Genomic DNA, 24,952 nt, shown 5'->3' on the forward strand with positions numbered 1-24,952 from the left:
AAGGTGGCAAAGGCCTCAGTATGTTGTGGGATTTCTTCACAAAGCTTCTACATCTGAAGTAATCAATCTCTCCAACCAACCCCTCAAGCCGTGTGTGGTGGCGCACGCCTTTAATCCCCCCGCACTTGGGAGGAAGAGGCAGGCAGATCTCTGTGAGTTCCAGGGTAGCCTGGTCTGCAAAGCAAATTCCAGGACTACCATGGCTACACAGAGAAACCCTATCTTGAAAAAACTACTTACCCCTCAAAATATCAGATGTGGGAGGAAACTGTTTTGTTTGAAATAGAAATTTAACCACAACTGTGAATGTGTTTAATTCAGTAGTCAGAATAGTTTCCTTAAGCCTAACAGGTTCTCTTTTTCCTCCTCCTATGCTTTTTAAATGTGTTTCCTTCTGCATAGAGAAAATTTGACATCGCTGGAGTCCTGTTTGATGACTGTTGGCTTTCTTCCTGAGTGACAACAGTCCTATTCTGAAAGTCCTTACTAACCTAAATATTACACCCTGCTTTTTTCTCTAGCAGCTTCAGACTTGCTTTGTCTCTTTGTTGCTCTTTTAACTATTGCATGCAGTTTTTCTGGATATAATAGTCTTGATTATTAGCAGTACTCTTTCAGAATCCGCGCTATATCACTTTAAGTCCTTCTGGTTTAAAATTTTTTTTTTTCAATTGAGAATCAACTGTTGTTCTGACTGGCCTGCCTTTGCTTGTGATTTGGTCCTTTTCTCCTGCAGCTTTCAGTCCTTCCTTCCTTCCTTCTTTCCTTCCTTCCTTCCTTCCTTCCTCCCTTCCTTCCTGTGGCTTTTTGTGTCTTAACTGTAACATAACATGGGAAGTTTCTTTTCTGGTCCTGTCTCTTAGGCATTCTGTATATGTCTTGTACCTAGATAGACATGTTTTCCTAGATGTGGCAAAATTTCTTCCATGGTTTTTGTTGAAAATGTTTTCTGAACCTTTGGCATGGTGTTCTTTTCCTTCTATGCCCATCATTCATAGACTTGATCTTTTCATGGCATTTCAAGGTTCTTGCATGTTCTGCTTATACATTTTTAAATATTTACCATTGTCTTTGGCTTAATGATACAATTCTTTTACCTTGATTCAAGTTGTGTTAGACCATGCTCCACGTTATCTAGTCTCTTACTAAGTAAGGCTTCCCACTAGCTTTTGATTTGACTTACTAAGTTTTGTGTTTTGAGCATCATTTTGGTTTGATTTTCCTTCAGTATTCCTGTCGTTATTGAATTCTATTTTCATATCTTGAATTGGCTTCCATATTTCATTCAGCTGCTTGTATGCTCTTTGAGTGCATTCGCGTTTTCCTTGCATTCTGTGAATGTGATTAGAGTCATATAATTCTTTGTTTAGGCTTTTGGCTAAGTCACCATAACGTCTCATGAGAACTGGTAGTTTTTGGAGGATACATGTTATCCTGTTTTTTCATCTAAGTTTTGTTTTTGAGTTGGGGATTGTCCATCTGGAGTTAGTTTGTTAGCAGAAGTTTGTTTTTGTTTTTGTTTTTTTTCTGAGTCACCTCTCTGCTGAGGGTAACCTAGCATTTTTAACTGGGGTGTTGTGGATCCTGTCACCCCTTAGGAGTGCCCTTTCTATCAGTTTGCTCAGCTAGGAAAGAGAACTGGTAGGCTTGGTATCTTAGTCAAATTAAGCCTGCGTGTCCCCAGTTTGCTGGCAGACTGCTGTTCCACAGTTCGGCTCTTCCATGTAATTTAAGTCTGATCCAGGCTGCACTTCTCTTAGGGCCTGCGGTTTCTTACTGCCTCACCCCAAGGCCACTCTGGGTCCCCAGTGTTGCAGGATGCCTGCATTTTCCTGGGCCTGTACCTACTATATATTCATAAGCCAAAATGATTTTTATAGATCAGTCATTTTTAATATATTTTATTAATTTATTCATATTACATCTCAATGGTTATCCCATCCCTTGTATCCTCCCATTCTTCCCTCCCTCCCATTTTCCCCTTACTCCCCTCCCCTATGACTGTGACTGAGGGGGACTTCCTCCCCCTGTATATGCTCATAGGGTATCAAGTCTCTTCTTGGTAGCCTGCTAGATCAGTCATTTTAAAATTCACATATCTATAGAAACAAGATAAAATATACTGCCTTTTTTTGCTGTGTAGCCCTGTCTGGCCAGGAGCTCTGTTCCTTTATGTGGGTTTATGGGGTGTGTGGCTCTAGGCCCATTTAGTACAGCTTATTTACATGTCAAAAACATGCTTTAACATATCACACTTTCCAAAGTGTGTGTAATCTCCCACTTGCTCCTTCTAGCACCCCAAAGGGAGCAAGCTGTCCTTAAAGCTTCCTTGAGGTCCAGGCCTTTCGATGTTTCTTAGGCTAAGATTCTCTAGCATGACATCTTCAGTTCTTTAACTAGTTGCTCTTTCTCTTTCCCCCACCTCTTCTTTGTTCTTCATCCTCTCCTTTCTTTCCCTCTTTCTAAATTCTTCTGCCTTCTTCTGCCTCATTACCCTGACTTCTTCTTTCTCTCCTCCCCTCCCCCCAAGTAGGACATGCTGGCCTTGAACTTGCAGTCCTCCTGCATCAGCCTCCCTAGTGCTAGGATTATAAGCAGAGGGCTAATGTGACCAGCTGTTTTTTCTTGTGTGTGCAATAATATGTACTTTTGATATTTTTTGATCATTTTATCATTCCTAAGGCCAGAAAAGGTAAAACCCTCAGTTTTCTCTTCAACAAAGAAATAAAATAATAATAATAGTACATACATCTTAGGGGCAATGTATGGAGAAAACACATGCGTATACAGGGCTGGATGTGTCCCAATTACTCTAGTCACTTATGACATACCTTAACATTTGTGAATGGAGTATATTTTATGATTTCTGTTTTTTCTTCCAGGTACAATAGAAATTTAGAAGAAGCTAAAAAGATTGGAATAAAGAAAGCTATCACGGCCAACATTTCCATAGGTATTGCCTACCTATTGGTCTATGCATCATATGCACTAGCATTCTGGTACGGGACCTCCCTGGTCCTCTCAAACGAATATTCTATTGGGCAAGTTCTTACTGTAAGTCATATGTAATTTATAAGAGGATTCATTAAAATGACAATTAAATTGAGTGGTTTTAATCTGACCTTAGAAGAATATGTTTTGAAAAACTATTAAATACCACAAAGAAATACTCATTCGAGCATTCACTAGGTTGGAGAGTGGCAAGGAAATTAGATGGATCAAAAAAAAAAAAAAAAAAAGTTGTTGTTTTTCCTACAGATGTCTTTAAAAACCCATTCTTCATGTGTCAGTGTTATATTAAATAATAATAACAAACATAATAATAATAATAATAATGATAATAATCGTCTTCATCTTGGAGCATTATAAACCAATGTCTTAGTCGCTGTACTAGTGCTGTGAAGAGACACCATGACCAAGGCAACTCTTATAAAAGAAGGCATTTAATTGGACCTAGCTTATAGCTTTAGAGGTTTAGTCCATTATCATCATGGTGGGGAGCATGGTGGCACAAGACATGGTTCTGGAGTAGTTGAGAGCTACATTCTGATCCCAAGGGAAGGAGGGAGGGAGGCAGGAAGAGAGAAAGGCAGGGAGGGAGGCAGGGAGGGACAGAGAGGGAGAGGGGGCGGGGAGAGCCAACCATGCCTATTATAAGGCTTTTGAAAGCTTAAAGCCCACCCCCAGTGACAGACTTTCTCCAACAAGGCAAAAGGAGCCCACACCTCCTAATCCTTTTAATCTTACCAAAGAGTTCCACTCCCTGGTGACTAAGCATTCAAATATATGAGCTTATGGGATGAATGAATGGGCCCAAATTGGAATTCTCCACTCTCTGCCTGTGTCTTCTGTCTTGTTATTTGTGGTCAGGTGTCAGTCTGTCTGTATGTACAGGAACTTTGCTCTATATTCACTGAATAGCACAGAAAACATAGGATTGGAAAGGAATGAGGGATTCTTTTTCGCTGAAAAATTTAATAGAGTTTTATAAGAGAAGATGCTATTTTACTGACCTCAAATAGCACTCAAAAGCTGCAAGCAGATGTTATCAAGCTATACCCATGAGTTATTTCCAATATTTATGGTGGATACTTGTTTTCTTTAAAGTTACTTTCAATTTATTGCCTGTTTCTTAAGCAAGTTGCCATAACACACACACATGTACATACACTCTTCTGAGTCAGGAATATGAAAAAGAAGATACTTGCAGATTAAAGCTATGCATTTAGCAAAGGTTGTGAAAGCTACGTACATCTGAAGTCCAAGGCATGGCTAGGTTGTTGGTTGCATTGCTTTCTTAAAACCAAGTTATACTTAAACTGAATGAATACACTATAGGGAAGCAGGGTGTCTGTTAAATGGTTTCGAGGCCTATGATTAACTTGGTTGCATGGTCTGGCAAAAAGTTAGTCTCTGAAGGCTTCAAGAAGTGTTTTTTAAAAAGGCAAGGCCCGCAGCCTAAATACCATTAACACCAGCCCTTCTCTGCTAGGAGTTCCATTTAACGGGATGGTCTTGTTCTGACACCTGTTGTCCTAGGCGCTTCTCTTACTTTCTGATTTACTGTTCAAATATGAAATAAATAGTAAAAAAGCTTTTGAATGCAAGCTGGCATACCTCAAAAATTTGTAGAAATGTCAATTATTGCTCCTCGCAACAGAACGTTCTGTTTAGAGGTTTTCTGCATTGTAGGACTATGCACAAGTGCAAGGTGCTATTTTCTTTCATCTGAGGACAACAGAATAATTTATACACCAAGTTCAGTCTGTGATAGTGTGCTTCTTTTCTCCTGTCCCAAGCACAAGTACATTGAGTTCATGACCATGGCCACCTTTTCCTGAACCATTTAATGTAATGCCTTTTTATATTTTGATAATATGTAGTCCAGGCTATCTTCAAACTAGTAATTTGCCGCCTTAGCTGTTGAGTTTGACAATCGAAGGTGACGTGGCATATCTGGAAAACAATTCTCTTTATCAAAATTTAGATTTGTAATAAAAAGTAATAATTACCTCTTTCTTTTAAACCTCATTTATCACCATTTATGAAGCTATTTGATTAGGAACAGGCTTTACTGCCCCCTCCCCCAAATCTTAAGGTAGTTTAAATTTTATTTTTTTTTAAATTATGTGTATGTATAAGTATGTGTGTGTCATATGCATGAGTGTGCAGGTGCCACTGGGGGCTAGAAGAAAGTGTTGAATCCTCTGGAGCAGGAGTTACAGGTAGTTTTTAGCTAGAGGTTATGAGCTGCTTAACATGAGTACTGGGAACTGAACTTGTGTCTTTTGCAAGAACATTATGTGCTTTTAGCTGTGGAGACATCTTTCCACCTGCTGGGGTAGTGTTTGTTTTGTTTTGTTTTGAGACAGGGTTTCTCTGTGTACCCTTGGCTGTCCTGGACTCACTTTGTAGACCAGGCTGGCCTCGAACGCACAGCGATCCACCTGCCTCTGCTTCCCTGAGTGCTGCCCTTAAAGACGGCCGCCATGCCTGGCAGTAATTTTTATTTTTAAGAAGTTAAGTGTTTTTGTTTTGTTTTTTAAGCCGAAGAACTTAGGTTGTGTACAGGGAAACAGTTTTGCTTGGTTTTTCATATGCTGAGTGTAGACTCCTGGCTTTAGCTTGTTAGCCTGAGCAGCAGCACTTCTCCTGAGCTACATCCTCAACTTTGGATAAACGATATCCGCCGGATGTTCGCTGTGTGCAGATCTGTCGTACAAACAGGAATATCAGCACAGAGCATGCAGGGTTTTATTCCAGATTCACTGGGTTCATTTTTTAGCTGGGCTTTACCAGCTGTGTGATTTGGGAGCAGCTGTCTACACTCTTCTGGCTCCTCTTACCTCTTCTGCCAAATAGATGTGACAGAAGTGCGCGCCCTAATGTCCAGTGTTGTGACAACTAAGTGTGACCCACAGTCACGTGCCTGTTTGGCTTGGAAATGAGTCGTGACATTAGCTCCCTGAAAGCTCCAATAGACAAAACCAAGTCTTCAGTAACAAGAAGAACATATATTGAATGAAACAAAGAACAAGAACGCAAATACCTGTTCATTAGATTCCAAAAAGAACACAGCATAGGGAGGTGAATTAGGGGTACCGAGTCATGTCTAAAAGTGAGTGCTTTATAATTGGGAGAACATTTGCAAGGCAGTAGCACCCAATGCATCAAAGACAGAGCAGGTCAACTTGAAGGTCAAAGATTTGAAGACAATATCCTGAAGATGTAGACCACAAATCCAGCTAGTGACCTGGTCTTCTTGTGTTTATTTCATTTTATTCTTGTGAAGATCTAGGTTAAAATGCTGAATCTTTGGAAAAAATTTTCAACTTAATATAATGATTGTATAGAAATTATGCTCTTGAGTGATGAAGCAAGTAAGACTAAATTCCAAATTCTAAGCACATTGTTTGAACTTAAATTTACATTGATTGTCTTTTATTTCATCTTAATCGAAGAATCATGACTATTTTACTTTTGTTGACTACAGTGTAATACATATATAGTGGGGTGGTTAAACGTAGCTGATTACCAGGATTTGAACTCGAGTCTCTTAGTCACCAATTTAAACTATTTTCAGTACTTAATATTATGTTATTCTTGTCATTTTGAAATGAAATTGGTTTTGTTAGAAGCAAACGGAAAAATGAGAACTTACTGTGCTTGAGCACTAAGTAACGCGTGCTTTGGTCCACTTCCTCAGATCTTCTTCTCTGTGTTACTGGGGACTTTTAGTATTGGACATTTAGCCCCGAACATAGAAGCCTATGCAAACGCGAGAGGGGCCGCCTATGAGATCTTCAAGATCATCGATAATGTAAGTCTGACCTGCCCGTTTAGCCATCTGCTTAAAAGACTTTTCTGGTTGCATTACTTTCATTATTGCTTCCTCTCTCCACAAAGCTGCGCTGCAAAGTAGTTACTGTAACCTAGTGATTTCCTACACTATCCTTCTGCTTAGGAGCCGAGCATCGACAGCTTCTCCACAAAGGGACACAAACCAGACACTATAATGGGAAATTTAGAATTTAAGAACGTTCACTTCAGCTACCCATCTCGAAGTAAAGTTAAGGTATGGTGAGAAACGATAAATTTATGGCTCAGCAATCTGTTGAGTGGAGGTGCTCCTTTAGATATTATAAAACAAAGGAAAATGATGACCTATGTTTTATATATTTAAACTCAGTATTGAACTCAGTGTTCAGCTCCTAGAATTTATAGGTGTCGATCTGTCCTGGGAATTGGCCTAGCGTTTACTTCTCGCTTGCCTTGGTAGATCTTTTTTTTTTTTTTTTAATTAATCTTTTTTTTATTCCGTGACCTACCATTGAGACAATCTGTAACAAAAGAACAGCGTGTATTAGATTAGCAGATAGTATATCAGACTAATATCCAGGAAACAGCAACTATCCCTTTAGCCATCTCTGCTTTCTCAGCAGATCTCCTAAATTCATCCGACCTATCCGGAGAGAATGGTGCCTAGAGCCCCACAAAGACACAGTGTGCGCCAGCCGTGACTTCTGACTGATATTTAAATTGCACAAAGATAAAGCCACGTTTATCTTCATTTTGACTTATGTATAATGTCTTGGCAGATCTTGAAGGGCCTCAGCCTGAAGGTGAAGAGCGGACAGACAGTGGCCCTGGTTGGCAACAGTGGCTGTGGGAAAAGCACCACGGTGCAGCTACTGCAGAGGCTCTACGACCCCACAGAGGGCGTGGTGAGTGGGCATGCAGCCAGCAGCAGTTACCACTGCCCATCTTTCCGACTACGTGCTTGTAAAGTGTGAACCCCACACCTGCTGTTTCAGGTCAGTATCGACGGGCAGGACATCAGGGCCATCAATGTGAGGTATCTGCGGGAAATCATTGGCGTGGTGAGTCAGGAGCCTGTGCTGTTTGCCACCACGATCGCTGAAAACATTCGCTATGGCCGAGAAGACGTCACCATGGATGAGATTGAGAAAGCCGTGAAGGAAGCCAACGCCTATGACTTTATCATGAAACTGCCCCATGTGAGTCGTGCCTGACCTCTGTCAGCCCAGGCTCAGAAAGCAGAGCTCTGGCCTAATGAAGGAGACTTCTCTTAGTTGGAGGAACTTCCTTAGCAAGGAAATCCATTTACCGTGGGTTTTACAGCCCTCTCCCTAGCAAAAGTGACAGCGTTGGTGATGGTTACTTCCCAGTTCGGAATGTGAACTGAGGTAGATTGTTGCTCTGCCATACTTTTTTTGTTTTTTGCCTGTTTGTTTAACTGTAGAAATTTGAAACCCTGGTTGGTGAGAGAGGGGCTCAGCTGAGTGGAGGGCAGAAACAGAGAATCGCCATTGCTCGTGCACTGGTCCGCAACCCCAAGATCCTTTTGTTGGATGAGGCCACGTCAGCCTTGGACACAGAAAGTGAAGCTGTGGTTCAGGCCGCTCTGGATAAGGTCTGTGAGCTATACTTAAAATAGTCTGAACTACAAGAATAATAGTATTCCATTATCTACAGACACACACCCCTGCCTGCATGTGTGTGACTGTGTGTGTGTGTGACTGTGTGTGTGTGTGTGTGTGTGTGTGTGTGTGTGTATGCATATGCATGTATGGGCGCACTTGAACATGTGTACATATGTATGGGTTATCTTCCTTACTTTCATTTTATTTTTTGAGATAGCGTCTCTCCTAACTGATCCTGGAACTCACTGATTTGGCAACATTGATTGGTCTATGATTGTCAGTGTCTTTGTCTGTCTGCCTCTCCAAGCACCCTACTTATAAAAAAAAGTTATTTTTTTTTCTTTGAGAATTCCATACTATATATTTTGATTATATTCTTTGTTTTGTTTTCTTTTCTTTTCTTTTTTGTTTTGAAGCTGGCCTTGCACTCAAAGATGGCTCAAGTACTGAGATTAAAGGCATGCACCACCATGCCCAGCTTTGATCATGTTTCCCCCTTTTTTCTTTTTTCTTTTTAATTTGTTATAATTTATTCAGATTAGATCCTGAATATTATCCCTTCACTTGTGTCTTCTCACTCCCATCCTCCCTCCCTCCTCTGCCCTGTTCCCCTCCCCTAGACCTCTGAGAGAAGAGAACCTCTTCCCCCGCCCTCTGACCACAGCCTATCAGGTCTCATCCAGATAGCCTGCTTTTCCTTCCTCTTTGTGCCACTGGACCTTCTCACCAAGGGGAAGTAGTCAGTTCAGGGGCACCAGGGTTCATGTCAGAGTCAGTCTCCACTCTCCTCACAACTGTGGGGAATGCGCTGTCCATTGGCTAGATCTGAACAGGGGGGTCTAGGTTTCTTGCATACATTGTCCTTGGTTGGTACAGCAGTTTGTGCAGCAGCCCCCTCCCCCGCCCCCCATGGGTCCAGATCCGCCAACCTTGATGCTCTCCTTGTGGAGTTCCTGAACACTCTGAGTCTTTCTATCCCCCCATTTTTCCACACCACTCTCAGCACTCCACCCAGAGTCCAGTAGTGAGCCCTAATATCTGTCCTGCTCCTCCCGGGGGTGGAGTCTCTCAGAGGACATGTATGTTGGGTCAATATCCACTTATAAGTGAGTACACTCAACCCCAACTCCTCCCAGATTTTTCCTCACCTCCCTACCCACCCAGCTTCCAACAAACAAACAACAAACCAACACCATGTTGTTTATGTGTGATTAATGCACTGAGTTTTACTCCATTGAATTCAACCGATTTTTCCTCGACCACATCTATCAGATATGAATAGCTCCTTGGCTGCAGTGGCAATTATTGAAATGTTGAATCCCTGGCATGTGGTGAACATAAGATGGATGACTGAGTTTTTGTTGTAATTATTCATGTATCAAGAGCCAGGCTTCTCTCCCTCCAGGCTAGAGAAGGCCGGACCACCATTGTGATAGCCCACCGCTTGTCTACAGTTCGTAACGCTGATGTCATTGCTGGGTTTGATGGTGGTATCATTGTGGAGCAAGGAAATCATGATGAGCTCATGAGAGAGAAGGGCATTTACTTCAAACTTGTCATGACACAGGTACAGTGGCACTCTAGAAATGTCCTAGTTTACCTTGATGATGACATGATGTGGCCAGTTAGTGTTGTAGATAAATTTGATTTGATTATCTTGAAAATCATGAAAAGTACTTGGATAGTCAGGACCAGGCCAGTGTTCTATGTTACTTTTTCTAGGAAAGAGAGAAACTTAAAAAGGGATAATTGAAGTTTAATGAGGTTGAGAGATGAGGTAGCTCTGGTAGTAGCTGCTAGCCACATGTGGCTACTGAGTGTCTAAATATTGGTTAGGGGGCGGGGCATGGTGGTGCACGCCTTTAATCCCAGAACTTGGGAGGCAGAAGCAGGTGAATCTCTGTGATTTCGAGGCCAACCTGGTCTACAAAGCAAGTCCAGGACAGCCAATGCTAACACAGAGATCCTGTCTTGAAAAACCAATACACACACACACACACACACACACACACACACACACACACACATATATAGGTTTGGATTTTGGAATGTTTGAAGTACAAAATGAACACTGGGATTCTAAAGGCCAAGTATAAATATCCCTGTAGTTTGTTTTTATTATTACATGTTAATATATTAGATTTGTTAGATATAATTAAAGTTGATGTTTATCTATTTTTACATGTGACTGTTAGGAAATTTTAAATGACAGATGTGGCTCACATCTTGAAATATACCACATTGCCGTTGATAATACGGGTTCCAAGCAAAGTTGACTGAGCGCCCAGGAAAAAAATTTTTACTTAGCTTTCTGTTACTATGATAGAATACCAGGAACAAACACAACTTGGGGAGGAAAGGGAATTATTTCATCCTATGGTCAATCCATCATCCAGGGATGTCAGGCCAGGAACTCAGGGCAGGAGCTGATGCAGAGGCCATGGAGGGAGGCTGCTTACTGGCTTTCTCCCTCTGGCTTGCTCAGTCTCCTTTGTTATAGCACCACCCACCATGGGCCAGCCCTCCCACTTCAATCATAAATCAAGAAAATATCCCCACAGACTTGCTTAAAAACCAGTCTTATGCTGGGCATGGTGGCTCATGCTTTTAATCCCAGCACTTGGGAGCCAGAGGCAGGCAGATCACTGCAAGTTCAAGGCCAGCCTTGTCTACAAAGAGAGCCTAGGACATCCAAGGCTACACAGAGAAACCCTGTCTCGAAAAACAAAACAAAACAAAAACAACAAACAAACAAAAAAAGCCAGTCTTATGGGGGCATTTCTCTTACGTAAGATCCCTTCTTCCTAGCCATGTCTAGGTTTGTGTACAGTTGACAAAGAGGCACAGCGATGACTACGTAAGCTATTTTATTTGGTGGTAGTATTTTTTCTGTGGCTTTCATTGCAAATACATCACATGAGAAAGCATAGCAGCTTAACTTCATCTTTTCCCATAGTAACATGAAACATTTCATTATTTTCCTTAACTCTGATGCTCAGCGAATCATCTGCCTTGTTCAACCATACCTGACAAATTTTCTGTGTTTCTTGTTTGTTTTAGACTGGAGGAAATGAAATTGAACCAGGAAATGAAGCTTTTGACTCCCAAAGTGACAGTGATGCCTCTGAACTGACTTCAGGAGAATCAAAGTACCCTTTAATAAGGAGATCAGTATGCAGAATTACCCATGGACAGCAAGACCAAGAGAGAAGAGTTAGCACGAAAGAGTCCTTGGTATGGATGTGGCCATAGTCTTAGTTATAAATGCTCCCACACCTCTCCTTGTCACTCTGTTAGTTGAGTGAGTTGGTACTGGGGTAGGATGGAAAACGAGGTATAACTGTTTAGAATCCTTCTATCTTGTTTCCTTGGGTATTTCAGAAACCCAAACCATAGCATTTTACAGTCAGTTTAGAATTTAGGAATAAGAATGCACATGAAGTTTTCTAAATGTTGAATTTATGTGAGGAAACTGATGAAACTGTGGTGGTCCATATTAGCTAATGGCCTCGTGGCTGTAACGAGAATACGTCACCGAAGCAGTTTCAGGGAGGAAGGGAGGGTTTGTCTCATCTCACAGTTTGAGGGGGTAGTTGAGGGCGATCGTCAGGAAACAGCAGAGTGATGAATGCCTGTGTATGGTTTAGCCAGCTCCACAGCTAAATATTCTCACATCACTTAACCAAATCTTAATCTGGGATCTCCCACTGTTACACTCTGAGGCTTCTTTCCTGGGTCATTCAGGCCCTATAGATAGTCATCATCATCAGGAATTTCTAAAGTCAGAAATGTTGGCGAAATCTTAAGGAATTAGCTTTAAAATGTGGTTTTGTTTTGTTTTGTTTTGTTTTGTTGTAGTGCTAGGGCCTCATACATGCTAGCTGGGCACCTTACCAATAAGGTACATATCTCACCCCTCATCCTGTCTACTATAGCAAGCAGTACACAGCCCTTCCTTGTATGCATTGTACTTTTAACACACATAAAGATTCTAAACAGGTGGGTAGAGCTAGAACCCAGTCGTAATAGATTTAAATAAACACATAGCCTGACAAGAGTATGCTTATGAGCATTAGAAGCACATAGTCTTTATAACCTCAGGTGTCAGTAATATCAGATTATTATATGTTTGGGCAGTTTAGTAAGTTTTAAAAAGAGTGAGACTTTGGTGGATCTGCCAGTATTAAATTTTCTATTCTGTTTGTTCCTAATTGTAAATATTCTTGTTTTTTGAAATCTAAGCCAAGAGTATTGGTAACATCATCATTTTTTTTAAAATTAAACTTGTCAAGAGTTGGCTTCAGAAATAGTACTACCAGTCAATAAGAAATAGTGTCATACTCATTAATGGTAATATGTATGGATAGAGCTATAGAGGACAAAGTTAATTATCAATTTTTAAATAATACTTCTATGTGTATTGTTTATTTTGACTGCATGTTTGTCTGTGTACTAGCTGTGTGTGTTGTCCCTAAAGGCCAGAATCAGATCCCCTAGAGTTACAGACAACTATGAATTGCCTTTTGGGTACTGTGAATAGAACATGGACCATCCAGAAGACCAGCAAGTGCCCTCAACTGCTGAGCATTTCTCTAGCCCCCAAGTTACCAATGTTATAAACTGTTTTGTCGTGATGTATGTGTTTTCTAGGTTGAAGATGTGCCTCTCGTTTCCTTTTGGCGGATCCTAAAGCTAAATATAACAGAATGGCCTTATTTAGTTGTTGGTGTACTTTGTGCTGTTATAAATGGATGCACACAGCCAGTGTTTGCTATAGTATTTTCAAGGATTGTGGGGGTAAGTATTGATGTCCGTTTTGTGTATATTTGTTTTTTTATTGATAAGAGCGAATAGCCAGGCGGTAGTGGCACACCCCAGCACTCGGGAGGTAGAGGCTGGTGGATCTCTGTGAGTTCGAGGCCAGTCTGGTCTACAAAGTGAGTCCAGGGCAGCTACACAGAGAAACCCTGTCTCAAAAAAAAAAAAAAGTGAATAAATTGTTTCTATTTGTACCATTGACAATAAGCCAGAAAAACATTTCTAAGAGGAAAGCTAATATTTTTGTTTAAATTTATTTGAGAATTTCTTACAAAAGTACTTTATTTACATCATTTTCATCTCCTTCAACCCCCTCCAATTCCTTCTGTACACTCCCCACCCCTTCTTAGATTTCTTCTTTCATAAGTGTTACTGTTTTATACACACACACATACCCTACTGAGTCCATTTAGTGGAAAAACACAAAGAAATAATAAGAAGAAATGACAGCTGACAGAATGAGCTGCCTTTGAGGACAGAAAGATTTTAGGAGCCAGAGAACCAGGATACGTGCTGCCGGATGACTAGGGAGCTGCACCCATGAAACCTTGACAATATAATTGCCTAAACAAGACCCATGTAATGGCACACCAGTCAGCAGGCCAGTGTGGGTGGGGGACATTTCACAAGGCCTCCACAATGGCTGCTGAGAGGGGGAGACTCCATTTTCTATAGAGTTGAGATCCCCGATAGGTTATCCAGTCCCTAATAGTCAGCCCAGACAGCTCGGGATACTTTGAGATCTCCACAGAGTAAAACAGAGTTGTTGAACAATACTCTTCCTTACATGGAGAGAATTCATTCTATTAGTGGGTGCCTGCATTAATCTATATGGAAAGCCAGCCAGCCCACCACTACCACCACACCTCACCAAATATCGGATGAATCTGTGAATGGCAGACCACCTCCATCTTGAAGGTAGGTGGAATACAGATGCCTTGGCGGTTGGCATTCTGGAAGCCAACCCCGTTCCAGTATACAAAATCTGTCTTGGCCCCCAAACTGTGTGAGATGGGGACTGGGCTTTACACAGAATGCTTTCCTCAGCGATAGAACTAAGAACTCTCAAATATTTTGTCACAGGTCTTTACAAGAGATGATGACCCCGAGACCAAGCGACAGAATTGTAACTTCTTTTCACTGTTTTTTCTGGTCCTGGGGATGGTTTCTTTTGTTACATTTTTCTTTCAGGTAAGTTCCTACATCATGTCTGCATTCGCTTTGGAAGACTTGCGAACGTTGTGTGTAATTTCCCTGTTTGTGTGGGTCCCCCTTCCTTGCCTGGGCTGTAGCAGTCTGTGGCTTTGCCTCCTCTCACCCGCTTTCCATCAACTCTCTACCTTTTCCCCCAAGTACGACCCTTGATCTAATCATAGTTAGGAGATGGCCAGTGAGCTGCAGGGATTAGAATAAAGATAGAAACGTGAGAATGGGAGCCCTGAGGATAAGTTTGGAGGTATGTATTGCTGGCCAATCTAGCATTTAGAGAAATGTCTTCCTATGTTGGGGGTTGAGGGGGGTGGGAAGCAAAAAACAAGAAAACAAGAGACTAAGAGAACTCTGCAAGCGTATCACACTAATTTAAAAAGATGTTGAGACATTTCTCACTCTGCTCTTGCTACAGAGAAAGAAGCATTTCAATGACAAGACAATCATGAAAATAGGAGAATCATGAAAAGCCAGTCATTAAGGAAGCAGGAACAATGTGTAGGACATACCCTTAACACTTTTTGCAGTTTGAAAAAATCGTATGACTCAAATTCAATTGCAAAAGAAATTAAATGCTCTCATAGTATAGTGCAGAAAGGTACGCAGTGTGGACTCTGGGGTGAGGCCCAGGTCTTTCTGTCATTTGCACATCCAGCCAAGTATGTGTCGATGGGAAAACGAGTCATTTCAGCTGTCTTTGCCTCAGCTCTCCTTCTCCAAAATATGGCAAAATATGGCCTCATGATGATTAAGAGAAGAGATGACCAAGTGAGCAAGCCCAGTTCTATGAACAGCATTAGGAAGTCACCTCCTATCCGATGAGTCAGTGATTGCCCACAGGAAATACTGTAGCTGAAACTCTGGGCTTTTTTGTAAATTTCAAATTTTCTTTTGTGTGTATTTTGTTTTGCCCGCGTGTATGCCTGTGTACCATGGGTATGCCTGGTGCCGGCGGAAGCCAGAAGAGGGCGATCAGTTCCCTGGAACTGGGGTTACGGATGGTGATGAACTACCATGTAGGTGCTGGGAATGGAACCAGAGGGAATGGTCCTCTGTAAGAGCAGCCAGTGCTCCTAAGTACTGAGCCATCTCTCCAGCCTCTAGTTACCACATTCTGGACATGTGTTAATATTTTAGTAGACAAGACACTGAACACTGTTGGAAGTAAAAACAAAAAATGAGTAAAAGGGTTATTTGACTAAATGCTTGAAAGACTGTAGAACTCCATTTTACATTGAGACATTCTTTCCCGGCAAGAGAGTCACAAGTGTTTGGAGAAGCTTCAGTTGTTCTATGTGGAATGGGTAAGAGATTGGGCTGGAGGCAGCTTGGAGCTGGTCACACCTGCTTTGGCAGTTGGCATAGGGAAGCACGAGGTGTGAAAGCCATTCCCTCTCAGTCTGGCTAGGTTGGGGAAACTGAGTCTGGCAAGACCTCTAGACCACCCTGAGAAACAGCCAGTGGATCCCTGGACCTCAGTGGATTTCCAGTCCAGGCTGGAAAAGGGTAGAATGCCCAGACCCTTATCTGAGAGTCAGGCAGGGACCTCAGTGAGAGACAGATGGGTGACTGTAAATTATTTTTCTCAGATTTCACGTTAGGTTCTTGTGAAGTCATTAACAGTGCATGTCTTTTCTGTCTCACTCATGTTCCAGTTAAATAATAATTTATGTCTACAGCTTGTTCTTAGGGCTTTATTGCTGTGAAGAGATACCACAATCATGGCAACTCTTACAAAAGGAAACATTTAATTGGGGCTGGCTTACAGTTTCAGAAGTTTGGTCAATATGGTGAGAAACATGGTGGCATGCCAGCAGACATGGTGCTGGAGGAGCCAAGAGTTGTACATCTCGATCCACAGCCAGGAGGAGACTGTGTGCCACACTGGGCAGAGCTTGAGCATAGTAGACCTCAGAGCCAGCACCCACAGTGACACACTGCCTCCAACAAGGCCACGCCTACCCTAACAGTGCCACTCCTCGTGGGCCAAGCATTCAAACACATGAGTCTATGGGAGCCACACCTAATGAAACCACCACACAGCTGTTAGAGTGCCCTGCCTTTGGTAAAACACTAGCTCTCTAAGTGATTTCTGTTGAACAGCTGGGGAGATAAGTAGGGCTGGGGGCAGAGATGAGGTGGGTAGGGGCACATAAATGCATTTGTAGTACACCTCTGGGCCCCCTGTCACCAACTGGGAGCCATGGGGTTACTGTCAAAACGAGCCTTGGCTAGCCCTCTCACCACTGCAGCTACATGCCTGGCACGATAGTGACAACAATGCAGCCCACCCAGGAACGGAAGCTGTGTGACGTCATATGTCATCATATATTCCCCCTTCCTGCTGTGCGATTGCTGCCCCAGTCCCTGGCCAGTCTCTGTGTGACGTGTCCTCATTCCTCTTAGGGCTTCACATTTGGCAAAGCTGGAGAGATCCTCACTAAGAGGCTGCGATACATGGTCTTCAAATCCATGCTGAGGCAGGTATGGATGTTGAGGGTTGCACCCTGGGGTGAGTACGCCTTCTCTCATGTGCTCCTCGGGCACAGATTGTAGGAGCTCTGTTGTGTTTCTTAGCTAGAGGCTCTGCTGGGTCCTTAGCACCATCTGGAGAGGCTGATAAAATGTCTGTAGATGTGGGCTGTGGGTCTATCTGCAGTCTGTGTGCTGCGGCTGCACACAAGGAATCAGACAGGCTTGAGACAAATGGAGTCTCCAGACTTAGTTTCTCCTCCAGCCTTTTGGTCCAGCATCGAAAGACCACAGAAATTTAAGTAATCTTCAATTTTCCTCACTCTCCACTCTTTTCCTTCTTTCTCCTGTGGACCTATGATACTCTGTCATGACTCTTGCCTTCAAGAGATACCCTTCATGCCTTTCATTCCACAAATCCAGCATCATCGCCCTGGCTCAGCATTCCTCCCCCTGCCTAGTTTCTTTAGGGAGACTGCAGTTATCTCGGTGACATTATAGGACAGAGTGCATCACATACTTTGTACCTTCAATGCTCAAAACAGACAGTGTGGAAAAAATAAAAATAAAAAAGACTGTGGATATTTTCTTTAAAGAAGTAGGATTTGGGAAAGGTTTCCTAGGGCAGCCAAGGTGAAAGAAGATTTTTGGTTGGTTTGTTTGAGGTTTTTTTTGTTGTTGTTTTTGTTTTTTGTTTTTTGTTTTTTGTTTTTTTTTTGTTTTTTTAGTAATTGTGACAAATCTGTGTATGACTTTAGAAATTTTATGACCACTAGTCATTTCTATTGAATAAGAAGATGTTCAAGCGTCCTAGCCCCAGACAAGCCTGAGGCACTGGAGCCCAGTCAGAAGCATCAGAGGCCAGTCACATATTCCTGGCTGTTGTTTTGTTGTTTTAAGAGTTTTCAAATATTATGTGTATATGGGGGTGGTGGGGGGGATGTGCACATGAAGGTAGGTGCCCGCAGAGGTCAAAAAGGGCTTCGGATCCCCTGGGAGTAAAGTTATAGGTTATTGTGTTTTGCTAACACTTGTGCTGTGAGCCAGACTCTGCAAGAGCAAAATGTGCTTTGACTTCCAAGGCATCACCCTCATTTTATGGTGGTCTTTAACCTTGGGCTTTCTGTCTAACCATGTTCAACACTAGGATACTACTTACCCTCTCATGGTAGACCTTGGTAAGTCACCAGATGCTTGTTACCCCACTGGCCTCCAGGCCAACCCCCAGGTCCACTGGTTTTCAAGAGCCGAGTCGATGGTGTCTGCAATGCCCTTTCCAGAAACCATTCAGAAGTGCAAACATATGGAAGCCACTGTTTACGAAGTATAGTATTAAGCATTGCAAGGTGTTTTGATCTGAATGGCCTCTGTCTTCAAGGATGTCATGCTCCGGTGGGGGAGCACTTTAGTGAGATGTACTAAAAGGGACGTCGATACAGGCTATAGTGAATCATGGCGCTCGGTGACTTTTGTTACGTATGCTTTATGAAAGTCAATCATTCCTTTGAACGCCATTGATTCAGATATTTATAAAGACCGGAGTTATTTGTGACAGACATAAATTCATACTTCATAACCACAGTCTTTCTTTTGCTTGCTTTAAGATATGAGATATTATAAAGAATATAACCTTTTAATAATGAACATCGTTTTAATATGCATCACTTTTTTTTGGGGGGGTTGGTTTTTCGAGATAGGGTTTCTCTGTGTAGCCTTGGTTGTCCGGGCCTCACTTTGTAGACCAGGCTGGCCTCGAACTCACAGTGATCCATCTGCCTCTGCTCCCAAGTGCTGGGATTAAAGGTGTGTGCCACCACCACCCAGATGTTTCTGATTTTTTAACCTCATTAATGTATGCTACCCTGACTAGAGTGAACTATTTGTGTATTTAGCTTCTCTCCTTTGATACTGATGAAGCCTCACACTTCCATATTTCCAGACTTGAGCTTTTGCCTTCCCTTTCTTTAGCAGGCTTTCTCCATACCTACTCTCTATGCCTCTCCACCATTGTTCATCAGTCTCCTGGCTGGTTTTACTACCGCCATCCTCATCCCAGTGTGGATGCAGCATGTATCTAGCAGGGGAAAGGTTGTAGTCTGTCCAGCAGCCAAAGGGACGCCCAGTGTGCATCGCCCATCCACACCTAGTTAAAAAGTAACAGCACTGCATGGTGTCTCCAAGACTCAGCTGCACAATGGTTGTGGAAGAGAGGCTCAGGGGAACATGCCCAGTAGGACTAAGTAATTTGGAGGAAGAGGTTTGCTTAGAGATAAACGGTGTTTGCTTGGCTTAGGCTACCACAGCCTGCTAGTTTTTGTTCAGAGATTGAATGTGTTAGCCGAGACCCCAACTGAATCAGAAACTGTGGTACATTTACACTGTGGAGTACTACTCAGCTATTAAAAACAAGGAATTCCCGAAATTTGTGGACAAATGTACTGAACTAGAAATGATCATAATGAGTGAGTTCACCCAGAAGCAGAAAGAGTCAAATGGTATACACTCACTTAAATCTAGACACTAGCCCAAGCGGCATGTCCATGAAAGTCTTCACTTACCAGGTAAGTGGGTCAGAGGGGAGGACATCCTATTGGGACTTTAGGTGAAAGAAACATGGGAGAATGGGGAAATAGAAGGATCCAGAGGGTCCTAGAAACCTACAAGAAGAACATTATGATGGGCAGATCTGGGCCCTGGGGTCCTGCTCAAACTATAGCACCAGCCAAGGACAATACGTGCAGTAAACTTCGAACCCCTACCCAGATCTAGACAATGGACAGGACATTCTCCACAGTTGAGTAGAGAGTGGGGACTGACTTTCACACGAACCCTGGTGCCCCATTTTTCACCATGTCCCCTTGATGGGGAGACCTGGTGGCACTCAGAGGAAGGATAGCAGGCTACCAAGAAGAGACTTGATACCCTATGAGCATATACAGGGGGAGGAGGTCCCCCTCAGTCACAGTCATAGGGGAGGGGAGTAGGGGAAAAGCGGGAGGGAGGGAGGAATGGGAGGATACAAGGGATGGGCTAACAATTTAGATGTAATATGAATAAATTAATAAAATATTTTTTAAAAAGAGACTGAATGTGCGTTGGCCTCAGGGCCTCTGCACATGCTACATTTTCTTTCTCTTAGATGCTTTCGTCTCCTTTGTTTGCACGTCTTCTCACATGGCCCCTTAGAAAGGCCTGCTGCCTTCTCTTCCCCTTCTTTACCTCGCCCCTTACTTTTTTGTCCTTCTTTGATATGTTTTTGTCCACTGTGTTAATTGCCATCTAGGTAGTGTAAATATGTTTACTTGTGCCTTCTGTCCTGAGATCTGAGGCTTTACGATGAGAGCAATGTCGTTACTCCTCACTGCTTAATACTTAGTTATGCTAGCAACAAGGAGATTTTTTTTCTACATAAATTAACAAATAAAATATTCCAGTTACGTGTTTATATATTACCCTTCTCTTCTGTCTATTGACCATTAAGTTCTGGATGCTAAGTGCAGGGGCTATATGACAGCTGACTCTGTCACTTTCTCCTAGACCTCGAAGTTTCATAAATAGGCCATTAAGATTAAAATGTGCTTTCTGTGTTACAGGATATAAGCTGGTTTGATGATCATAGAAACAGCACTGGCACGTTGACCACCAGGCTCGCCAGTGATGCTGCCAATGTTAAAGGGGTATGTGCTTCCTCTGGGTGGATGTGTTACTCCATTTTGATCTACAGCCTGATTTTCTCATTATAGATATTAGTGAGTATCTTTAAGAAAATGTAAATAGGGGCTGCAGGGAAAAGAGATGTAAATATCCATTTAACTCACCAAGATATCACATGTATTTTAGCAAAGATATAAAATTAAATCTATATCGCATGCATAGTATATAACCTCAAAGCATTCCTTTGTTATTGCTGTTTTTCCATACTATTAATAAGGTGCACTGAAAGTAGTTATTAGAAAAGGGACCGCTTTGCACATTGTTGTTCCCATGACGATGACCTGAGGGGTCAGGGTCACTAGTAGAGGACATATCAACAACAGACCTCACAGGATCAGTCCCCTTCACTGCTCAGTTAACCAACAGACAATACAGTTTTACTTGAGTAGCAAGTACCTTGTGTCACGGTGTTTCTAGGTATTCAGAGCAGAAGGAAGAAAATCTTCCTTAAAATGATTGTACAAAACAAAAACACATATTAAAACTTACTGCCTACACAGAAGAAGTAACTCAAAACATCAGACTGTGATTTTTGGCTGAAGTCACAGTTTCTTTTGTACCCATCACTTCATAGCAATACTCTTCAAGAAGATGATGTGAAAACTCCAACACACGTGATCGCTGTTGTGTCCCCCACAGCCCTGAGCCTTTGTATCGGTCTCTATCTTTCAGGCTTCCTGTTTGACAGAATTATACAGACCATGTTTCAGGCTACAGGTGGGGCTTCTGCTAAAATAGATTGGACTATGAAACCAACACGCAGTTGGAAAATTCTTCAAAGGTTTATAAATCTCAAGAACTATTTTCATATTTATCTTTTTTAGTATGAATAAATCCAACACTAAAGACTTATGACAAGTTGAATAGAACAAAAACATACAAATAAGACATAATTATGCCCTTGGGAGGCAGAGACAGGTGGATCTCTGTGAGTTCAAGGCCAGCCAGGTCTACAAAGTGAGTCCAAAACAGCCAGGACTATAAAAGAAACCCTGTCTTTAAAAAGTAAAAAAGGAAAGAAAGAGAGAAAGAAAGAAAGATAATTATGTATTTCTTTTTGCTTGTTTTTTTGTTTTTCAAATCAACGTTTCCCTGTGTAGCCCTTGGCTGTCCTGAGCTCTTTGTAGACCAAGCTGTCCTGGAACTGACAGTGATCCCCCTGCCTCTGCCTCCCAAGTGCTAGAATTAAAGGTATGAGCCACCACACCCAGCTATAATTATGTATTTCATGCAACAGACAAGACTTTTGCCCTCATACAGTCTGCTTGGAGGTCAGACTATCAAAACGTGAAAAAGGATGAGTAGAGGACATGGGGTTAAGGGACTGTCTAGGAGGGAGGGACAGAGACGGGTGGACCCTAGGGGCTCGTGAGCAAGCTCATGCTTGATGAGAGACCCTGTGTAAAAACAGTAAGGCAGAGAGCGGTAGAGGAAGACATGTCCCATCCTGCTCTAGCCCCTGTGGGTGAGTACTCTAGCGTGCTCAAGTACATGGACCACACAAACACACTGAGAACAAAAGCAGAACAGAGAGAGAAGCCGACTGCATCCTGGATTATTGATCGATTTTTCACATTTATGTAAAAATCAGAAAAATCCTCATTTTTAGAAACACAGTGAACTTAAAAGTAAATAGTGCCTTAGTAACTGTGAGATGATGAAGAAAATGTTTGCATGAGAGTAAATTGTCCTAATTCTTGAGAGTACATAAATGTGTATTTTACAGTTAGTATAAAAATATGTCTCTAATTTGTTGTGTTTTTCAGGCTCTGAGCTCCAGGCTTGCGGTCATTACCCAGAATGTAGCAAATCTGGGGACAGGTATCATCATATCCTTAGTCTACGGCTGGCAGCTGACACTTTTACTTGTAGTGATCGTACCGCTCATTATAGTGGGTGGAGTTATTGAGCTGAAACTGTTATCTGGTCACGCTCTGAAAGACAAGAAAGAACTAGAGGTTTCTGGGAAGGTGAGTCAAACTGAGTGCAATTCTTAGAACTCTGGGTGGTGCTGTTCGGCAGTTCCCTGCTGCTGGCTGCACTGTGTGTTTCTAACCATTCTCCAATAAAACTTTAGTTTCCTGCAGATTCTTAACTGAAAAAGAGTGGTTGGCCACCCCTCAGCCCCGGAGAACGGACAGCTGCTTTTCACAGCTTTTCTGGTGTCAGGCCATTGCTTCCACTTCCTCCTGGGTTCCCACCAGGCCTCTCCTTCTTCCATTCTTTTCTCCCCCCACCTCTTTCCTTTTCTCTCTCTCTCTCTCTCTCTCTCTCTCTCTCTCTCTCTCTCTCTCTCTCTCTCTCTGCCTTCTCTGTTTTTCTGTCTTTCTTTCTCTAAACCATCCTCGTATTCAGGAATGCAGATCTATTTTTTTTTAATGCGTGATTGGGGACCTTCATTATGGGGAAAAGTCCTAAGAGTATTTATTCTTTCCATCTTAGATTACCGCCCTGTGCCCTTTGTCATGCCTCCTCCTTCCTGCCACATCTGTTCTCCTACACATGACCCCGTATGTCATGCACACATAGCTCATTTTTTCAACCGCAGCTTAACAAATGCTTCTGTGGCATTTATTGGTTTTCCTGGCAAATGTTTTATTTCTTGCCGTGACCCTACCAGGTATGTTCTGTTAAAACCTCATTTTTTTTTTCAGGTGAAACTGATGGAAACTTAGCCTATGCCCATCATGGCTTAGAGCCAGTTATTCCCAGAGGCAGGATCCAGACTTAGTGAGGGGTACTCCAGTTATCTAGGAATCCAACCTCTGTCATGGTGGAGCATAGTTGGGTATCACATGATCTCTGTAGAAATGATGGTTCAGAACAGGGCTCCTCACCACCCCCCGCCCCCGCATCCTGCCCCAAGTGAGCCCAGTGTCTGCTAGGGATGTATCTACTGATGGACATTCCAAATCCCCAAGACTTAGGGCCTGGTCCATGGGTGGTGGGTTCCCAGTAGGTGTGTATTTGGTACTTTGTCTCCTAGCCATGCACCTCACTGACATGAGTGATAAGGAAGGCCCCAGAAGGTAGTCATCACCAAGATTCCTCAGCCTGCTTCCCTGGAGTTGCTTTGAGAGGAATACTTATGACCAGCTTTCTTGCCTCTGTTCCATTGTTTCTGGGGTCAACCTTCACAGTGTGAATACCCTCAGTCCTCAGTTCTGGCTCAGTCAACATTAGTCCCAGTTGGAGAATCCTTCCTGAGTTAACGACTTGAATTAACAGTGTGTTTATTTGGTTTCTTTATTCTATGGTGAAGACTTTTCATTTGAAGAAAAGCATTATTGTTATATAGTCCTAAAGTGCTTGAAGTGTCTTGGAGTGTTAGTAGAAAGAGGATGAAGGCTAAGAACCCGGCATTGGATGCAGGAAGAAGGGGGTATAGATGGAAATGGATGCATGTATCTGTGTCAGACCTTCTGAGTCATGGTCAGACTCCTCAAAGGGAGCATAGAGCACAGACTATAGTATGGTTAATATCCTACTTAATATTAAAAACCAACCAAATTCATATAATTCTCAGGTTACCATTTGTTATTGGCTAGCCACCATCATCTTAGGGACTGTATGTGTGTTCTCTTACCTAATGCTGTCAGTAATTATCCCTACTGGAGCGATGAGAAAGGCCAAAGTTTAGAGAGATCCTCCATCTTGTCCAAAGTCACAAGGTAATGAATGTCCCACCAATGTGGCCTGTCTAGACTTATCCTCCTATGTTCTCCACACAAAATCCATCCTTCTGTCTACTAGCTGCAAACCAGATCATGGTAACCTCTACTTGAAATCTTTCAGTGGCTTCTACCAAGTTGCATGCACTCCAAGCTTTCTCTTGGCTACAAGCCTGATGTGGTCTCATCCTTGATAACTCTGCTCTTTTCTTGCCCTCCAATTTTCATTACCTACACTGCTGTGACCACCAGGGGCTTGGTGCAGTTCCTATCACACCCGTTTCTGATTCCGGTGGATCTCATGGATGGCTCCTTCACATCATTCAGGTTTCTGAATTGTATTTTCCGAGGCCATTGGCACTCCCTGAATGCATGCCTTAGTTCAGCCTCTGGAATTTCTGTTTTATTTCTTTATTAATGAATGGTGTATCTTCCCTGCTAAAACGTAAGCTCCATGAAGGACAACCATCTCTGATGATTTGCCTCTAAAGGAATGAGGTAAGCTCGAGCTTTCTAAGCAGTTCTGTGTAATTTTACAGACATGTATTCTCAAGTGTGTGATGTTCAGGCCATTCGTATCCCAACAATGTAATGTCCAGGCCTTCTTATACAGTGACGGTATGA

The 24,952-nt window shown here is 42.4% G+C and overlaps 1 protein-coding gene across 16 annotated transcripts in view; it reads left to right on the top strand.

The window, feature by feature from the left end:
- Positions 1-24,952, top strand: part of LOC127194577 (phosphatidylcholine translocator ABCB4) — a 258,699-nt gene that overhangs the window by 119,712 nt on the left and 114,035 nt on the right. For 5 of the 16 annotated variants that reach the window (XM_051152051.1, XM_051152056.1, XM_051152063.1 and 2 more), the window contains 13 exons: positions 2,883-3,054; positions 6,707-6,820; positions 6,965-7,075; positions 7,599-7,724; positions 7,815-8,018; positions 8,264-8,434; positions 9,850-10,011; positions 11,505-11,678; positions 13,095-13,241; positions 14,346-14,453; positions 16,878-16,955; positions 20,537-20,620; positions 22,424-22,627. The exons of 7 other annotated variants lie outside the window; for them this stretch is intronic. In XM_051152051.1, coding sequence (XP_051008008.1) covers positions 2,883-3,054; positions 6,707-6,820; positions 6,965-7,075; positions 7,599-7,724; positions 7,815-8,018; positions 8,264-8,434; positions 9,850-10,011; positions 11,505-11,678; positions 13,095-13,241; positions 14,346-14,453; positions 16,878-16,955; positions 20,537-20,620; positions 22,424-22,627 — 1,855 coding nt within the window. The remainder of the gene's footprint in view (positions 1-2,882; positions 3,055-6,706; positions 6,821-6,964; positions 7,076-7,598; positions 7,725-7,814; positions 8,019-8,263; positions 8,435-9,849; positions 10,012-11,504; positions 11,679-13,094; positions 13,242-14,345; positions 14,454-16,877; positions 16,956-20,536; positions 20,621-22,423; positions 22,628-24,952) is intronic. 4 more of the 16 variants (XM_051152050.1, XM_051152060.1, XM_051152053.1 and 1 more) reach the window with 3 other exon arrangements.

This window comes from Acomys russatus, chromosome 10 (genome assembly GCF_903995435.1).
Source record: "Acomys russatus chromosome 10, mAcoRus1.1, whole genome shotgun sequence".
Classification (NCBI taxonomy): Eukaryota; Metazoa; Chordata; class Mammalia; order Rodentia; family Muridae; genus Acomys; species Acomys russatus.